At 31.3% G+C, this 18,409-nt stretch overlaps 1 protein-coding gene across 1 annotated transcript; it reads left to right on the plus strand.

The window, feature by feature from the left end:
• The first annotated feature begins 7,798 nt into the window (after positions 1-7,798).
• LOC113851537 lies at positions 7,799-11,698 on the plus strand. Its single transcript, XM_027482048.1, has 4 exons — positions 7,799-8,188; positions 10,753-10,864; positions 10,974-11,104; positions 11,204-11,698. Exons 1-4 carry the CDS (start codon positions 7,799-7,801, stop codon positions 11,696-11,698), a joined length of 1,128 nt encoding a protein of 375 aa, XP_027337849.1.
• The last annotated feature ends 6,711 nt before the right edge of the window (positions 11,699-18,409 follow it).

An 18,409-nucleotide genomic window follows, 5' to 3' on the forward strand; every position in this document is an offset into this window, starting at 1 on the left:
TTAATGCTTCGTTGTGTTGATTTTATTTGATTGATTATGGTGCCCCCACCAATAATTGAAATTTTGAATGGCTTCATAAGACAATTTTTTCAAGTGTTTTTATGATTGCAATTATAGCAGTAGGTGAGGAAATTAAAAAAAAAAAAAAAATCAACGGCAAAAGACTATTACATGTAGCAAAGTCAACAGGTAATAGTAAAACTTTGTTATTGACTAAAATTGCCCCTCATTAAAAAGAAATAATTTCCAAGTCCATAATTCGGTTCGATGAGGGATACGAGCCCGGTGCTGTGACAATTTCGATCCATATTCTGTTGATTTGTGGTGCTACTTTTGGGGGAATCAGCTTTCGTTTGATGATTTAGTTTCAAACCAATTTACTAAGTATAAATTAATTTCATTGCTGATATTATGATAAAATACCTTCTTGTTAAATGGGGAGAGGGTGGTATTAAACTTCAGAAGTGGTTAGGAAAAAACGAGTATATAGTAGGTGTTATGGAAAATTTTGGACATAAATTTAAATATTTGAGTGATCAATTTAGAAAAATAATACTTTCGAAATAAATGTGCTGATGAAGGATTAACTTGATCACAAAAATTTTGAAAAAAATTAATAATGTCGTGATACTCTAGTTAATTATTGGGAAAATTAAGGTTTTCTCAAGTAAAAATACCCCAATAGATTGTTTATGATTGCAGGAGGGTGCAGGGGTTGCACTATAAACCCAATAACATGTTTCTTCCCCTTTTGTTGTGAAAACATTGTCAAGATGGTAAGCTAGGTCGGGGAGTGTAGCTAATGACATTTCTGTAGAGAAGTTCATAATGTTAATGCCCTCCCTTCCTAGCCTAATAAATTGATGATTTCTTGCTGGTAATGTGGGCTTCAGATGATTCGATTCAGGCATTGAGCAGCCATGTCTCAATCCAATGTTTAAAATTCAGCTTTTATTTTCCCTCATTGTAGTCCAAAATCTATATTTCTTTCTCTTATTCTCGTTCAAAGTAAACAATTCAATATATGTTTTCGTAATAAAAAATGGATTTTAAAGAGAATGAATCTCACACTATCTAATAATGGGATTAATTTTAGAGTTTAGACTTTTTTATTTAAAATAAATAAAACTTGAAAAAAGATCTCTTTTTGAAAAAAATTTAAATATGTCCTTAGTGAACTTAAAACATAAATTGCATAAAATTTATGACTTTTTAAAAATTAAAAATAAGTTGCACAAGGTCTGGACTACATATAAGCACACTTTGTGCAAATATTATGTAGGGTCATGTTCAACTATAGATTGTCCAAACTTAGTGTGACTTATGATTAGTACATGAATTGTTTGAAAGTGATGCGACTTATGTTTAAGCATGGAGCATGCTACGATTAAATATGGGGTGTGCTCAATTGATATATCACATATAAGTCATTCTAACTCAGTGCAACTTATAATATAACTTATTACTGTATAAATATTGGTTGAGTCTTTGTGGGTATAACACATTTTACTCAAATCCTGAAATAAAATAAAAAATATTGGTTGGAGTGGCAAAAACATGTTATATACTTGTTCATTACAATGAAAAAGTTAGAAATAATATAGAAGGGTTATTTTTAATAGTGAATAATAAATCTGAATTATGTCCGTCTAATTATAAATTTTTGGCAGATACAAAGTAGCTTATTTCAGCAATTAGGCTAAGCAAATAACAGGAAGATTATGTAGATGTTATACTAGTTGCCCATAAAGATGTAATCAAGTATACAAGTTATTCAATTTGCAATGATAATTATGTGAATATAATATTTAATTTTCAAGCTCAATTTCCTGATATTCACATTATGGAAATACTCATAATTATGTAAGAAAATCAATTTAGTTTTGGAGGTTTTAATCTTGTTAAATTAATTGTTGAGGCATCCTACTCCTCAAAGATAAAATTTTAGTGATTTTGTGACAAGTCCAAGTTTACACAACTTCCTCAACTTTTGGATGTTGACAGTTTTGATTTGTCAAATTTTATCAAGTATGGAGAAGATGTCAAAGAAAAGGAATTTCATGGGCTTGTACACAATGAGATTAATGAAGGGTGAGAGGGAGAGGTAGAGGATATTATTTAGAAATAATCATTGATGTCATAGTCTTTGTCGAAATTACAATGTCAACAACAACCTAATCACTATTCAACATTGAATTTGAATGTAATGAATTCAAACAGTGTTGACGGATTGTTGTGTGAAGTTAATGACGGTACTAGAAGTTTTTCTTTGGATGGACAAACAGAGCTCGAAGTGAGACAATTGTTTAGGGACAAAAAAGTTGTATTATTTACAGTAAATAGTTAAAATATTGAAAAATCAACTGAGTATAAACTTTATAAGTCAAATCATATAAAATACCATGGTAAATGTGTGAAGTATGACAGTGGATGCAATTGGAGTATTTGTGTTACTTATCACTGCAAATTGCATATGTGGTAAGTTCGAGAGTATAATAGACAACATATGTATATCTGATTTTATTCTTGATAGTCATTAGCAACTGCAGGTGTGATGATCGACATTCTCATAGGCTGGCTTATGTCATAGTCTCATTCATTACTTTGAAAGGTAAAAAAAATTTGGAGCTCAAGTGTTGATATAGTTGGAATTTGCATGTCATGGATCCCCTCCGTCATACACTCACTACCTAATGCATGCATGTTGGTGTGCATGGTTTGTTGCCTAACAAATGACTTAGTATGTGCAATATTATTACATTCATCATTAGACTCATGGATGTAATGAACATCCTCCATGTCTTCATCCACGCCCTCTATATATTGTTGTCTACTTGCACATGTCCTAATACAAAGACAATGACCTGGGCTCTTTTCACCTGTGACATTAGTGGATATGTGATAATTGGAGGTGGAGGTGTTGTGCTCAAGACATTGCTCGACAAATCAACTAATGCTTAATCATAAGGGACTCTTGACATAAACCTATGTGCAAATGATGAGTACCACTATATATACACACGTGATTGTTTGATGTCACCAACCATATTAACCTTAATGTGGCAAACAATACGTCATACCCATACTTGATGATACACCTTGAAATGATCATGCCACCATCTCGGTTGACCTTGTATCTTGCATCCTTCACCGTCATGAAATTTGTCAATATTCATTGCTTGTGATGGAATGTGCTAGGCTCCACCAAACAAATGAAGACCACAGTCTGGAACATGTCATTAAATAATAGTACAACATATAAGAAAGGTGATAGAAGTCCAAATATCTTTATCATCATACATAAACTCAGGTTTAATTCATCTCACAAATAAGTGATTTTACGGCCTCTACCTAAATTGTGATCACAAATAACACAATATTAACATCATATTATCATATTAAAATAATGATGATATTATTAGAATGTCATATTATTTTGCTTACCCCTTCAAGACAAATCATGTCAACTTTGATCCTAATTGCCACCAACCACCCATTATGTGTATTAGAAGAACATTTGAAACTTTGCCACCAGAACATAATTGTCAATCATTACAATGTTTACGTCACAAACTACATTATATTTTACATATATTGCACTATAATTTTATACAACATTTACCTTCCTACTGGTAGAAATTGGCCAAAAGGTTGCATATAACGCCATTCTATACTATGAAAACCAATTTTTGCCTTGTAGGGATTGGCTCCAAAATTTCTTAAAAATATAAAAATAAAATTAATTTTTATAGAAAATGGAAAAATTTTGAAAAAGAAAAGTGGTTCCTGGAAACAGAAGCCTGCACTATATAGTGCTTATACCCCAATATCAAAAATTGATTTTAAGCATGAAAAAGGAAAAGGCTCAAAGATTTGGCATTTTATGAAACCCTAAAAACGTGAGATTGAAGAGAGGTATAGAAACCTCAAGTAAGAAATCCAAAGGAGATTTTTGAGAGGTTCAGTGGAAGAAAGCAAAAAAAAAAATTCAAAGAAGAGATAACAAGTTTTTAGGGGAACGAAAAATCAAGAGAGCATTTTTTTAGAGGAGATCTGAGAGAGCTTTCAGAAGGGGAGAGGAGGCGAGAACTAGTTTTGGGAGAGGGAGCAAAAAAAATTTTAGAAGCGATAGCTATAAATCTCAAAAAAAAAATTAGAGAAAAAGGAAGATTTTCAAGAGGAGGCAGCAAATTTCTTGGAAGGAAGTAACAAATTTTTCTGAAGGAAGAGTTAAAATAGAGGACAAAGTTGAGAAGAGAGTAAAAGAAAATAAACAATAAAATAGAAGAAGAAATCAGAAAGAAAGAGAAAAACCATTTCTATCATTTTGTTATCTTCTATTGCCGAACTAAGTATTGTCTTCTCCTCTTAGCATAAGACTTACATCTATTTGTCGCTGCAAGGCTTATTTTTTTTATTTTTTTTTTGCTGTGTGTGGATGTAAAAAGTGAAGTAAAGAAAGATACTCGATGTAGTTATACAATAGTTGTTGTTTATTTTATTTTGTTTGTTTATTTGCTTAAGAAATTATAACATGAGTTTAAAAATAAAAAAGAAAGGCAAGCATAAGGCTCGATGCCTACACCAGTGCATAGGTAATAGCCCATATAGGATAGACAACTGTGGAGTTGCTATAATAAAAATTAAGTTTTCTAAAGATTTTGTAGTATAGAGCCAAACCTAGGTCGATTCACAGAGACACATTTTCAGTCAAATTTAATTTTAGGTTTTTTTTTTAAAAAATGCAAATAAGGTTTTTGAGGTTTTGAAAATTGCAATTAATCAAATTAAATTACGAACAGAATTAAAGTAAGTAAAAAATGAATTAAGAAATATCAATCCACAGAATACCAGTTACGTGTAACTTCGACTATCGCAGTATCTAAAGATTTAAATCTACGTTTAAACAATCACCCAATTCAATTATTAATTCAATCGAACAACCTAATTGGATAGAGTTACGAATTAAATCAAATAATCATTTAACCTAATTTGCATTAATTATCAAATTAGAGCATCAATCGAGTCCTAATTTGAAATCTAACAACAGAAAAGTCAATCACGATCGCAATAAACAATTCTAAGATTAGAGAGAAAAAGAGAACAAACTCAGAGCAATTAATGTAGAACTCAAGTCAGAACTACAACATTTGGATTCCACGGATTGAACGAGAGGTTTAGCCTTCCATCAAAACGCTTAACCTAAGCAAGAATGAGAAAAGAACAAGAGAGTTCGAGAGAAACTAAAAATAAGGATTCTTATTTCGGCCTAGTCTCAAAAGCTTAAAGTGTTTAATCATCTCTCTAATTCAGAACCTCATTAGTCTATTTATAAGTTCTAATTAGGGTAAATTAAGTGGCCAAAATGCAGACCTGAATAATATCTAAAAGCCCAAATATAATTATTAAATAACAAGGGTCCAAATGCAATTTCACAACAATATTAAGCAAATATGCCTCAACTTCAAAAAATCATAAAAAATAGAAAACAACACCAAATCCAGCGATCCATATATGCATTTTGAAGCCTTGGATGTTAGAATCCAATGCAACTGGAATTAGCCAAAAATGATATATGCAGAAAAAGTTATGGCCAAAAGATCAGTCAGAGGTTAGAATAACCGAAAATACGATATTAAAGCATTTATTTGTAATAAGTAGAAAATGGTAAAAACTATAAAAATAAAGTATATGAAAAATGTTTATTAATTAAAATAAAACATTAAATGTAAACATAAAATATGTTACATCAATGCGCCCTGCACCCTTAATATCATATCAAATGTTCTTTTCACGTTACCTTTTTTTTTAGGGTTTAGGGTTTAGGGTTTAGGGTTTAATAACAAATATTAAATAAGAGTTAAAAAAGTAGAGAAACATTAAATAAAGTGAACTAGTTAAACTTAGTGTTATTATTTTTTATTTTTTTTTTTATTATTATTATCATTGGTATTTTTTGTTAATATTATCTTTTAGTTCAAATTATTATCATTATTATTTTTGTATAAAAAAATTTTCTTAGTTTTGTTTATCTCATATTTATTCATCTTATCTCAAATGTAATATTTTACTACTTATTTATTTTTATTACTTATTTATTTATTTTTTTCTAAGTAATTGTAATTAGAATAATAATAAATAGTGATTATAATTGACTTAATATTAATATATATATATATTATTGTATTTATTTATTTATTTTACTATTTTATCATTTGCATTTTAATCTTTTTAATTTGGCATTCTTATCATTTATTGTTTTGTATAATATTAGGTGATGAATAAATAATGTTTTCAATTTAATAAGTAAATAATATAACATAATATTTGCATTAATTTATAGTATTAGCGTGTAACTTGTCTACCATTGCCATTGAAGATATGTTAGGACTAGATGTTAATGTAGTTAAGCATAGATTGCCACTAAAGACAGAGTGTTTTCCGGTTGAGCAAAAATTAAAGAGAATGAAACCTGTGATGTCATTAAAGATTAGGGAGGAGGTTAAGGAGCAATTTGATGCAGGTTTCCTTGCCACTGCTAAATACCTCTAATGGATTGCCAACATTGTGTCAGTTCCTAAGAAAGATGGAAAAGTTTGGATGTGTGTTGACTATCGGGATCTAAATAGAGCCATCCCTAAAAAAGATTTTCCATTGCCTTACATTGATATGCTAGTAGATAATACGACTCAACATTCATTCTTCTCTTTTATGGATGGTTACTTGGGTTATAATCAAATCAAAATGGCTGACGAGGATATGGAGAAGACCACATTCATTACACCTTGGGGTACCTTTTGTTACAAGGTCATGCCTTTTGGTATGAAAAATGCTCAGGCAACATATCAAAGGGCAATGGTGACATTATTTCATAATATGATGCATAAGGAGGTTGAAGTCTATGTGGATGATATGATTGCCAAATCAAGGACCGAAGAAGACCATGTTATACATTTATACAAGTTGTTTGAGTGGTTGAGGAAATTCAAATTGCGGTTGAACCCTGCCAAATGTACCTTTGGGTCAAGCAAGTTGTTAGGATTCGTAGTCAATCAAAAAGGAATAAAGGTTGATCTTGACAAGGCACAAGCAATCATTGAAATGTTACCGCCTTGCATTGAAAAAGAGGACCACGGATTTTTGGAGAAATTAAATTACATTGCCCGATTCATATGTCAGTTAACTGCTACTTATGAGCCAACTTTTAAGTTGTTACGAAAAAATTAGCCGATGGAGTGGAATGATGATTGTCAAGGAGCTTTTGAGAAGATAAAACAGTATTTCCAGAATCCTCCGATACTAATGCAGCTGATACCAGGGAGATAACTCATTATGTATTTGACAGTGTAAGAAGGATCCATGAGATGTGTTTTGGGTCAACATGATGAATCAGGTCAGAAAAAGCACGTCATTTATTACTTGAGCAAGAAATTCACTGATTATGAAACCAAGTCCTCGTTGTTGGAGCAAACTTGTTGTGCCTTGGCTTGGGCAGCTTGTAGTTTAAGGCAATACATGTTGAGTCATATGACTTGGTTGGTATAAAAAAAAGGACCCAATCAAATACATTTTTGAGAAACCATCCCTTACTGGAAAGATTGCCCGTTGGCAGGTCCTCTTGTTAGAATATGATATTGTGTATGTTATCCAAAAAGCAATCAAGGGCAGCACTCTCACAGATTTCTTAGTTCATCAACCAGTGAATGATTATCAGTCAATACAGTATGAATTTCCTAATGAAAATATAATGGCGTTGTTTAATGAGAAAGAATCTTCAACAAAAGACGAATGAGTCATAATGTTTGATGGCGCTTCTGATGTACTCGGACACGGGATTGGTACTATATTGATTTCTCCAGAGAAGCAATATATCTCAATCACAACTAGATTATTATTTGATTGTACAAACAATGTAGCTGAATATGAAGCATGTGCTATAGGAATTCAAGCAGGTATAGAGTCAAAGATCAAAATTCTTGAGGTGTATGGTGACTCAGCTTTGATGATCCACCAGTTGAAAGGTGAATGGGAGACTCGAGATACAAAATTGATCCCTTATCAAGCTTATATTAGACAATTGGTGAAGTATTTTGATGAGGTTACGTTCCAGCACCTTCCTCGTGAGGAGAATCAATTGGCTGATACTTTAGTCACTTTGTCATCTGTAACACCCTTTTTTCATTTTTTGGTAATTTATGTTTTATTTAATATTAAGTAGTATTAGAGTGCATTTAGAAGAGATTATAGAGGATTTTTTGAAGAATTTTGGTACAGGAGATCTTACTCAGGCAAGGTAAATCTCGCATAAGCGAGACTAAGCGTGCAAAAATACAATGTTGCAAGGCTATCTCGCTCAAGCAAGAAAGGATAAATTTAGCCCAACTGTCACCTCGTCCAGGCGAGAGTGATCTCGCTCAGGCGACTTGGATCTCGACCAGGCAAGATGGGTCGCTCAGGCGAGGACTCACAAGAGAAATATCATGCTCTTCGGATCTCATATCGCTCAGGCGAGATGGAACTCGCTCAAGCAAGCATATCAGAAAATAGTGGGCGAGACCACTGTCTGCATATCTCACTCAGGCGAGATACCCATCGCTCAAGCGAGATGTTCGTCGCTCAAGCGAGTTGTTCCTCGCTCATACGAGAGTACATGGGGCTGAGAGGTATTTAAGAGATTTCCAGCATAGAAATTTCATTTTATTTTAAATTCATGTCCCTTTTCTTAATTTTCTCTAAACTCTCTATCTTCTATTATCTAGATAAAAGTCTCAAAAACTCTTATTTCTCTTCAAATCCAAGCTTGGATGTTGAATCTAAACGACTCCAAGTAAGTTTCTCTAAATAAAACGTTATTTTCTCCTATCATTTTTTATGTTTTTGTTTTTTATGAATATCTCCTGATATTCAGGAGAACTTTCATAGCTAACCTTTGATCCTTTTTTAATATCTCTTTGTGAAAGCACCTTTGAGGTAAGGAGGACTCTATTTTATCGTTATACTACAACATTTTTTTTGTGCTCATAGAGTACTGTTATATGAACATTTTATGAGAATATATGGTTGAGATAGTTATTATGTGAATAATGAATGAAAAGATATTTGTTTGATTAGTTGTTTAGACTAAATGATTGGCATATGCATTATATGATGAGTATTTAATGTGAAATATAATTAAATTTGCTGAATGATTATGATGTGATTTTATGGAATGGATTGAAATGGAATTAGTCTGGAAGTGCTTTACTAAGCACAATCTTAAGAATGGGAAAAAGGATAACTTTGAGAGTGACTTAAGAGTTGAATATGGATTGGATCTAGTGTGAATAGTTATAGAGATACACTAGAAGTATAGAGTCTGGAGACGATGAAAATCTAGGAGAAATGTAGGGTGGTGAGTGACATTCGCGTATGTGTACACACTCTTTCTGAGAGCGAATGCGTCACATGGCCTCACACTCATTTCTTGACTAGGCTCCTGACTATGCCTTTGCTAAGGGGCCCGATTATTGTACATGTTGTATCCGTATGCATAGGCTAACTGGCGACTATTTACCTAGTTGAGTAAGACCTCAAGAAATGTTGGAGGCATCGATATCTGTAATCATAGTGCACTAGAAGTACGTATTGAAATGAGAGAATGGAAAATGTGTAATGAATTATTGTGTTGTGCATATGTGAATGTATTTGCAATATGAATAAATGTGAAAATAGATGTATTGTGTTTATATTATAAGTTATGATTTTGTAATATAATGTTTTAAAAAAGATAGAATAGGCGGTCGTCCTTACTAATATTTTCAAGAAAACAGGATAATGGAATCTCAGGAAAGAGTTAGATAAATATATAGATCAGTATATAATAGGCTTAATTTTATATTTAATGAATATTAAAGAGTATGTTATTTTAAATTTGCTGTTATTGTAGAAGATGAATCTAGAACATTTGTGATGTTAGAAATGGATTTCTTTTGTAGTATCCCTTTTGATTTTCCTATGAATAGAATACATCAGACCCTATGTATCTATATGTATAAAGATACTGTTAGAATTTTGACAGCCCTCACTTATTTATTTAACTATAATGACCATGATCACCTCGAAAGACAGTCTAAATGGACCTTTAAGCGCGTTACTACCACAGAGGTCACAACTGATTCAGGCGATTGTTATCTGGGATTATATGATGATATGGATTCGGAGGATTTGGTCGAGATAGAAAGTTGGCACGAGGTTAATAAATAGGAATGATCTTCAGTATTTGGTTATGTGGGAGACTACTCTGAGACTTGAATTTGTATATATGATGTAATTATTTTGGTTATATAAATATTGTTTTAAATCCCATATATTTTGACAATAGTCTATAAATTATTATACTTAATTTAAGGAATGCATGTTCAGTTTCTTAAATTGGAAAATTGACTATGTTTTATTACTATCTTTAAAAAGTATTGTTGTTCCATTTATGTTACACACACATATGAAAAGTTTTATTTACAACAAATCCATTTATAAAGTAACTTTTATTCACTTGTTATAATGAAATTAATAAATCCTGCTTTGCGATATTTATTATCAATTATTGTTATTGTCGTACCATTAATATTATAAATTAGGAAAGTTTTGTATAAATAATTATATCTAAAATAAAACTTCATTGATTATTCATGATAAATCCCATTATATGCAAAATTCATATTTATCTCAAATTATAAAGGATGAAATATACATTGTACGAATTTAAAATTTTAGCGTGTTACATCATCAATGTTTGTAGTGATTCAAAAGGAAGACATGTCATTCATAAAGATGCAACAACTTGATCATCCCGTCTATTATCAAATGATTGAAGAAGAATCTGATGGTAAACCTTGGTATCATGACATTAAAAATTTCCTAAAATACCATGAATGGAGATATGCTCTACAAAAGGAATCATGATATGGTTCTGCTCAGATGTGTGGATGCTTCAGAAACACAAAAGATCATGGAAGAAATTCATGAAGGTTCATTTGGGACTCACGTCAATGGACATGCCATGGCAAAGAAGATTCTAAGGGCTGGATATTATTTGTTGACAATGGAGGCTAATTGCTTTTGCTATGTGAAGACATGTCATAAATGTCAAACATATGCTGACAATATTAATGTTTCCCTAACAACTCTGAATGTTTTATCATCGCCCTGGCCTTTCTCAATGTAGGGAATTGATGTTATTGGACACATTGAACCTAAAGTATCTAATGGTCATCGCTTCATTTTGGTTGCTATTAACTATTTCACAAAATGGTTTGAGGCTACCTCATATGCTAGTGTGACCCAAAATGTGGTGGTGAGATTCATTAAAAAGGATTTGATCTGTCAATATGGCCTCCCAAGCAAGTTAATAATAGACAACAACACTAATCTCTATAATAAAATGATGAAAGAATTGTATGACAATTCCAAGATTCGACATCATAACTTCTTCCCTCATCGTCCAAAGATGAATGAAGGGGTCAAAGCAACCAAAAAAAATATTAAGAAGATCATTCAAAAAATGGTGATGACATACAAGGATTGGCATGAAATGTTGCCATTTGCCTTACATGGATATCGAACTTCAGTTCGTACCTCAACTGGGGGCAACTCTATACTTTGGTATATGGAATGGAAGCAGTACTTCCTATTGAGGTTGAAATTCCCTCTTCATGAGTAATGATGGAGACCAAATTGAAGGAGGCAGAATCAGTTCAATCTCGTTTTGATCAATTGAATTTCATTGAAGGAAAACGATTGAATACGTTATGTCACGGTCAACTATACCAGAGAAGGATGAAGAAGACTTTTGACAAAAAAGTTTATCCAAGAGAATTCAGTGAGAGAGATATGGTGCTCAAAAAGATTTTGTCAACGCATAAAGATTATCGTGGCAAGTGGTCTCCAAATTATGAAGGACCCTACGTGGTGAAAAAGACTTTCTTAGGAAGAGCTTTAATCCTCACAAACATGGATGGAAAAGATCTTCCAAACCCCATCAATTCTGATGCTGTCAAAAAATACTATGCTTAAAATATTTTTTATAAAAAAGATAGAAAAAAAGAAGAAAACAAAAAGAAAATAGTTCGGTAGGTTGAAAACACGAAAGGTGACTTAGGCAAAAGTTAGAGCAATCTAGTGAGTTAAAAAATCGAAAGAGCGGCTCAGGCAAAAATTAATGTCAAATAAATTCTACACTGAACTAAAAACCTGAAAGAGCGATTCAGAAGATACACTAGACTTCAGTTGCAAGAAAACACTTCAAATTGGAAAATATGATGGACTTGAATACTAAATTGGGACAATTTTGAGAGGTTGAAGTTGAATCAAACAGAAGATGAATTCAAAATACTATACTGAGGCAATTTTATTTGGTAGTTTTATTAATAGCTGATCAATTTACATAAGAGATTAGCACTGTTCATTTGGAAGACGTCACTTAATCGGCATACTTCACAATTTTTGTAGTCATTCTGATCCTTTGATATATTTTTTTTTCGTTACTCATGTCGTAAGTCTTCTTTGTAAATTCATCATTTCTTTTTTCTAGTCACCATGTTTTCCAAAAATATTTATCGTTGACTTTTGTCACCTTCCATTCAGTTTATACACCACTTCATTTACTCAACTTCTTCAACAGCATTAACCAACATTTTTATTGTCATTTTAATAATTATATACTTAAAAGAAACATGTAAATTGTTAAAATGTAATAAGAAAATATGATTACAATAATAGGTTCTAAAAACTCACACGATAAGTCTGATGAATTTCCTAATAAGTTCAGCTTGACAAAAGAAGTTAACTCCTCTTGACAATTCAAAAATAAATAGTAGTCCAATTTGATTGATACCTCACTCAACTCAGATTTCATGAAATAGTTGATCCTGACTAAAAAACATATTCATTCATGAACCTTGAGATACATGTTCTAATAAGGTTGAAAAGTAGAATACTCAGAAAAAAAAAATTAGTTTTAATGTAATGTCTCACTAGATCATTTGAAATCATCATGCATTAATTTTCTCTATATGTTAACATTCATCTGGTTTGTGCAATCACATCACTATATTAGTATGTATTTGTTTTTATCCATTGTCACCTTTTAGAAGTTTAATTTAAATTCATTATCTACCTTACAACCTTTATGTTTAGTCCATGTCCAGGATCCGACTGGGTACTTTACCTTTCATCAAAATTTAGAAACTGATTGATCTCTTTACTTTCCTGTTTCACTCTTATTGTTAAGGTGTCTAGAAGTTGGCTGACTTTTTTTATTTATTTTTTGTTAGGTTATAAACCTGACTGGTCTTCTTTATATTTCTTGTTAAAATCCCTTTACTTTCTGTCAAAACCCAGAAATTGACTGGCACATTTTATTTTTCTGTCAAAGCATAAAACCTAACTGGTACACTTCACATTTCTTTTAAAGCTTAAGACCTGATTGGCATGTTTTACCTTTCTATCAAAGTCCAAAACCAAACTGACACATTTAACTTTTCTGTCAAAACCTAGAATCTACCTGGCACATTTCACTTTTTTATCAAAGTTCATAACCAAACTGGCACATTTCACTTTTTTGTCAAAGCCTAGAACCTACCTGTCATATTTCACTTTTCTGTCAAAGTTCATAATCTGACCGACCTCTTTTTCACTTTTCTATCAAAGCCCCCTGGCACCTTTACCTTTCAGTCAAAGCCCAGAACATGACTAGTACATTTTTTTATCAACGCCTAGAACCTGATTGATACATTTTATTTCTCTTTCATAGCCCAGAACTTGACTCACACCTTTTATCTTTTTGTTAGAATTCAGAACCTGACTCACACCTTGCATCTTTTATCTTTCTGTTTAAGTCTAAATTTGCCTAATGCATTTTTGTTTGATTGTCAAAACCTAAGCCCAGTATCTGCCTAACAACCATTGATTTTAGTCAAAGTTCAATGTCAATTCAAAATTTTGTTTAATGCAAATCGCCATAAATTATAGCTTCCTATGATAGTTAAGTGTTCACTATATTTGTCTTTGCCTTCCTTGTGCACCTTGCTCCTTTTAGACAAAAATTGATTCATTTCTTTACTCAGTTTTCATCAACTCTAACTTTAAAATGTAACATCCTTACTTTTATTTAACTTAATAATAGTAAAATCTATGTAAAATTATGAAAATTTAGTTAAATCTATTACCGATTAAAAATAACCAGTGAAATTATCATATAGTCGGTGATTTTTGTTGAAATGCATAAGAACTTTGAATAATATAAACAATTAAAATTAAACAAATCTCTAGAAGAATCATCGAAATAAAATGAACATACAATATCCTCTTAATATACAAAATATCAACATTTACAAAATATTCATCATAATACATCAAAATATATTAGAACTATTTTCCAACATTTACAAAATACAAACATAATAAGTCCTAACGAGCAGCCTATCCATCGCATGACTAAGAGACGCTAGTCATCCCCATGTCATCCCTCTATCCTCGCAATATCATCGGAATCGAGGTCATCATCTGACTCGAGATATACGTCACCAAGGTTTGCAATAACTTGAGTACTAGTAATTCTCTTGAACGTCCAATGACATGGTCTCCTAAGATAATTGTGGTCGTGATACGTGAACAGATACGTCAAAGTTGCTAGGGTCCTCACTGTACTAGGAAAGATATATACACATAGAGTATGATGGATTCTATCTACAAGCCTAATGCTTTCGGTGGGTGTTGTCATTCTGGGTTCCTGAAATGGTTAAGTAAGGATGAGTCCCTATTTTCATTACCAAGCATATAATCACAAATAATTCAATGATACATATGAAACAATTATACAAGCATCATACAATAAGATTATTAATATTCTAATTTATTCAACTTAAGTTCATTACTACTAACACTTCCATTTTCTCAATTTCACTTCCTCTGGGATCCCTCGAGATCTTCCTTAGCATAGATAGTCCTGGATAGCCGCAGCTACACGAATACAACGTATGCTGACCCGATCCCTTTTAGTAAAAGCATGGTCAGGAGTTTAATCAGGAAATAAATGTGAGGCATGTGGTGCTCTTACTCTCATTTATCTTGCACAATTCAAGAGGAACATCCACCACCCTCATTTCCCCAAGACTTTTCAGTCTTCTCCATCTTCCATACTCCCAATATACCTCTAAACTATCTATACACGTCCTTATCATATTCTTTCCTTATCATTTCCATGTTTCTATCTTATCTTTCCATATTTCCCTTAGTTCATATTATATCATATATTACTCAATCACTGTCGAGAGTTAGTTCTCTCATACTCAGCCCACCACATTCATGCATATATTCAAAATAAAGAATACAATCATCATTAATCATCACCAAAACATGCTTCATACAAAATAAGTCATATTCCAACTATATCAAAAACATATTATCACCCATCATATATTCAAATTAAACATTTTCATACATACAAACACAACATTTCTTAGTAATAAGATAAAGCTCTCTTTACCTTAGAAAATTAATTCTGGGTGATGAGAAAGTAGAAGGAGGTTGGTTCACGGATCAAGGTAGTTCTACACCTTATAGAAAAGAGATTCTTTGAGAAAAGAGAAAATAGAGAAAATAGAAGTGAAAATAAGAAGTTTGAGCTTTAAGATACTCACCGTCGATTTTATAGAGCAGAAGGTTGAGCACTTATTCGGTGAAATATTGGAGTTTCTAAAGCTATGATCTATAATTGGAAAGAGAGAGTTTAAAGAATAAGAGAGAGGTACTGAGTTATAGAAATGAAATGAATTTTCATGTTGGAAATCACTTAAATAACCCTCAGCCTCGTGCGATCTCGCTTGGACGACGAACAACTCGCTTAAGCAACAGCATCTCACTTGAGCGACAGATCCCTCGCCTGAGCGAGATATGCAGACAATGGTTTTTCCAACGTTTTTCTAGTAGGCTCACTTAAGCGAGCTCCATCTCTCCTGAATGATGCAGCTCGCCTGGGTGAGATCTCCATCTCGCCTGAGCGAGGTCATTCTCGCCTGAGTGAGGTGACTATTGGGAAAATTCTATCCTATCTCGCCTAAACAAGATTGCTCTGGAATAGGATATTTCTAGACGCTTAATCTCTCTTGAGCGAGATTCCTCTCGCTTGAGAGAGATTCCCTGCATCAACCTCTTGTAAAACTCTTCTTAATTTACTCCTAAAACATTTTAATGCTATTTAATATCAAACAAAACATAACTTTCTGAATAATGAAAACAGGGTGTTACATAAAATGTCTCTAATTGATGTGAACTGAGTAAAAAGGGGCAACTGTGAAAACTAATTTTTTCCTCCTATGGATTGTCTCCAAATTTTCTAAAAAATATAATTATTTTACAAAAAATAGAAAATTTAAAAAAAAGAGTAGTTCCCAGAAATAGAAGCCTGCACTATATAGTACTTATACCCCAATATCAAAAACCAATTTTAAGCATGAAAAAGGAAAAGGCTCAGAAATTTGACATTTTATGGAACCCTAAAAACGTGAGATTGAAGAGGGGTATAAAAAAATCAAGTAAGAAATCTGGAGGAGTTTTTTTGAGGGGTTCGGTGGAAGAAATAAAAAAAATTTCAAAGAAGAGAGAACAAGTTTTCAAGGGAACAAAAAATCAAGAGAGCATTTTTTTAGATGAGATTTGAGAGAGCTTTCAGAGGGGGAGAGGAGGCAACAACTAGTTTTGGAAGAGGGAGCAAAAAAAAATTTAGAAGTGATAACCATAAATTCTCAAAAAAAAATTTAGAGAAAAAGGAAGATCTTCAAGAGGAGGCAGCAAATTTCTTCGAAGGAAGCAACAAATTTTTTTGAAGGACGATTTAAAATAGAGAAAGGAGATGAGAAGAGAGTAAAAGAACATAAACAAAAAAATAGAAGAAGAAATCAGAAAGAAAGAAAAAAATCATTTCTGTCATCTTACTATCTTCTATTGTCAAACTAGGTATTGCGTTCTTCTCTTAGCATAAGACTTACATCTATTTGTCGCTGTAAGCCTTGAGTTTTTTACTGTGTTTGGATGTGAAAAGTGAAGTAAAGAAAAATACTCGATGTAGTTATAAAATAGTTATTGATTTTACTTTATTTATTTATTTAAGAAATTATAACATGAGTTTAAAAAAAAAAAAAAAAAGGCAAGCATAAGCCTCAGTGCCTACACCTGCGCATAGGTAATAGGCCATACGCCCTACGCCCTGCACCCTTAATCTTTTCACATTACCTTTTTTTTTTAATCTAAATTGTTTAATAATAAATATTAAATAAGAGTTAAAAAAAATTAGAGAAACATTAAATGAAATGGAATGATTAAACTTAGTGTTATTATTTATACTTTTTTATTATTATTATTATTAGTCATCTTTTTATTACTATTATCTTTCACTTCAAATTATTATCATTATTATTTTTGTCTAAAAAAAATTTTTAGTTTTTTTTTACCTCATTTATTGATTTTTTTTTCTAAGTAATCTTAATTAGAATAACAATAAGTATTGATTATAATTGACTTAATCTTAATTAATATAATATATATATATATATATATATATTATTGTATTTATTTATTTATTTTACTATTTTATCATTTGTATTTTAATCTTTTTTATTTGACATTATTATCGTTTATTGTATTGTATAATATTTGGTGATGAATAAATAATGTTTTTAATTTAATAAGTAAATAATATAACATAATATTTGTATTAATTTATAGTATTAGCGTGTAACTTCTCTACCGTTGCATATTATAAATTGATAAAGTCTATGTGTACCTACATTACTAAAACTTTAGGCAATATTAATTTATCATATGTTATCTTTAATTAATTATAAAATTATCTTAATAATCAATCAAAATATATTTCCTCACTATTTTACTAACCAATAAATTTAAATAGAAATTATTTTATTAACAAAATAATTTATAATGCTAATGTGTAGCGACTTTACCTTTACGCGTTATAAATTGTTAGAACCTATTGTACCAATCGTTAGCTTAGGTTCTATATAATATAAATTTATCAAACAAAGTTTTAATCTTTTTATTAAATAATTTTTTGAATCAATTCAAAAATATGTATTCCTTTCATTAAATAGAATTAATTTCATATTTTAAATTTACTTAAGTCATATTTCAAATTTTGATAAATTAAATAATCAATCATTTCTTCATTTTATTCTATAAATTTCTGCAACATCGGTGTGTGATTTATATTGTTTTCGTTTGTCCAGTAAATTACAAGAGATTTATGTATAGCTTACACTATCTTAAATTTTATTTCAACATTAATCATAATCAAAATTAAAATTCAAATATCTCATTTACGAATAATTTTTTTTTAACAATTTGCAATATAGTTATG

This window comes from Abrus precatorius, unplaced genomic scaffold (genome assembly GCF_003935025.1).
Source record: "Abrus precatorius isolate BTA unplaced genomic scaffold, Abrus_2018 Scaffold10, whole genome shotgun sequence".
Lineage (NCBI taxonomy): Eukaryota > Viridiplantae > Streptophyta > Magnoliopsida > Fabales > Fabaceae > Abrus > Abrus precatorius.

What these genes read in the sequence shown, in the direction of transcription:
- LOC113851537 (XM_027482048.1), top strand. Translation starts at nt 7,799, where the DNA reads ATGTTTGATGGCGCTTCTGATGTACTCGGACACGGGATTGGTACTATA. An exon ending in CACCCTTTTTTCATTTTTTG is followed by an intron (nt 8,189 to 10,752) that starts GTAATTTATGTT and finishes TTAAAATTTTAG; the next exon opens with CGTGTTACATCATCAATGTT. An exon ending in AGGCTAATTGCTTTTGCTAT is followed by an intron (nt 11,105 to 11,203) that starts GTGAAGACATGT and finishes TTCTCAATGTAG; the next exon opens with GGAATTGATGTTATTGGACA.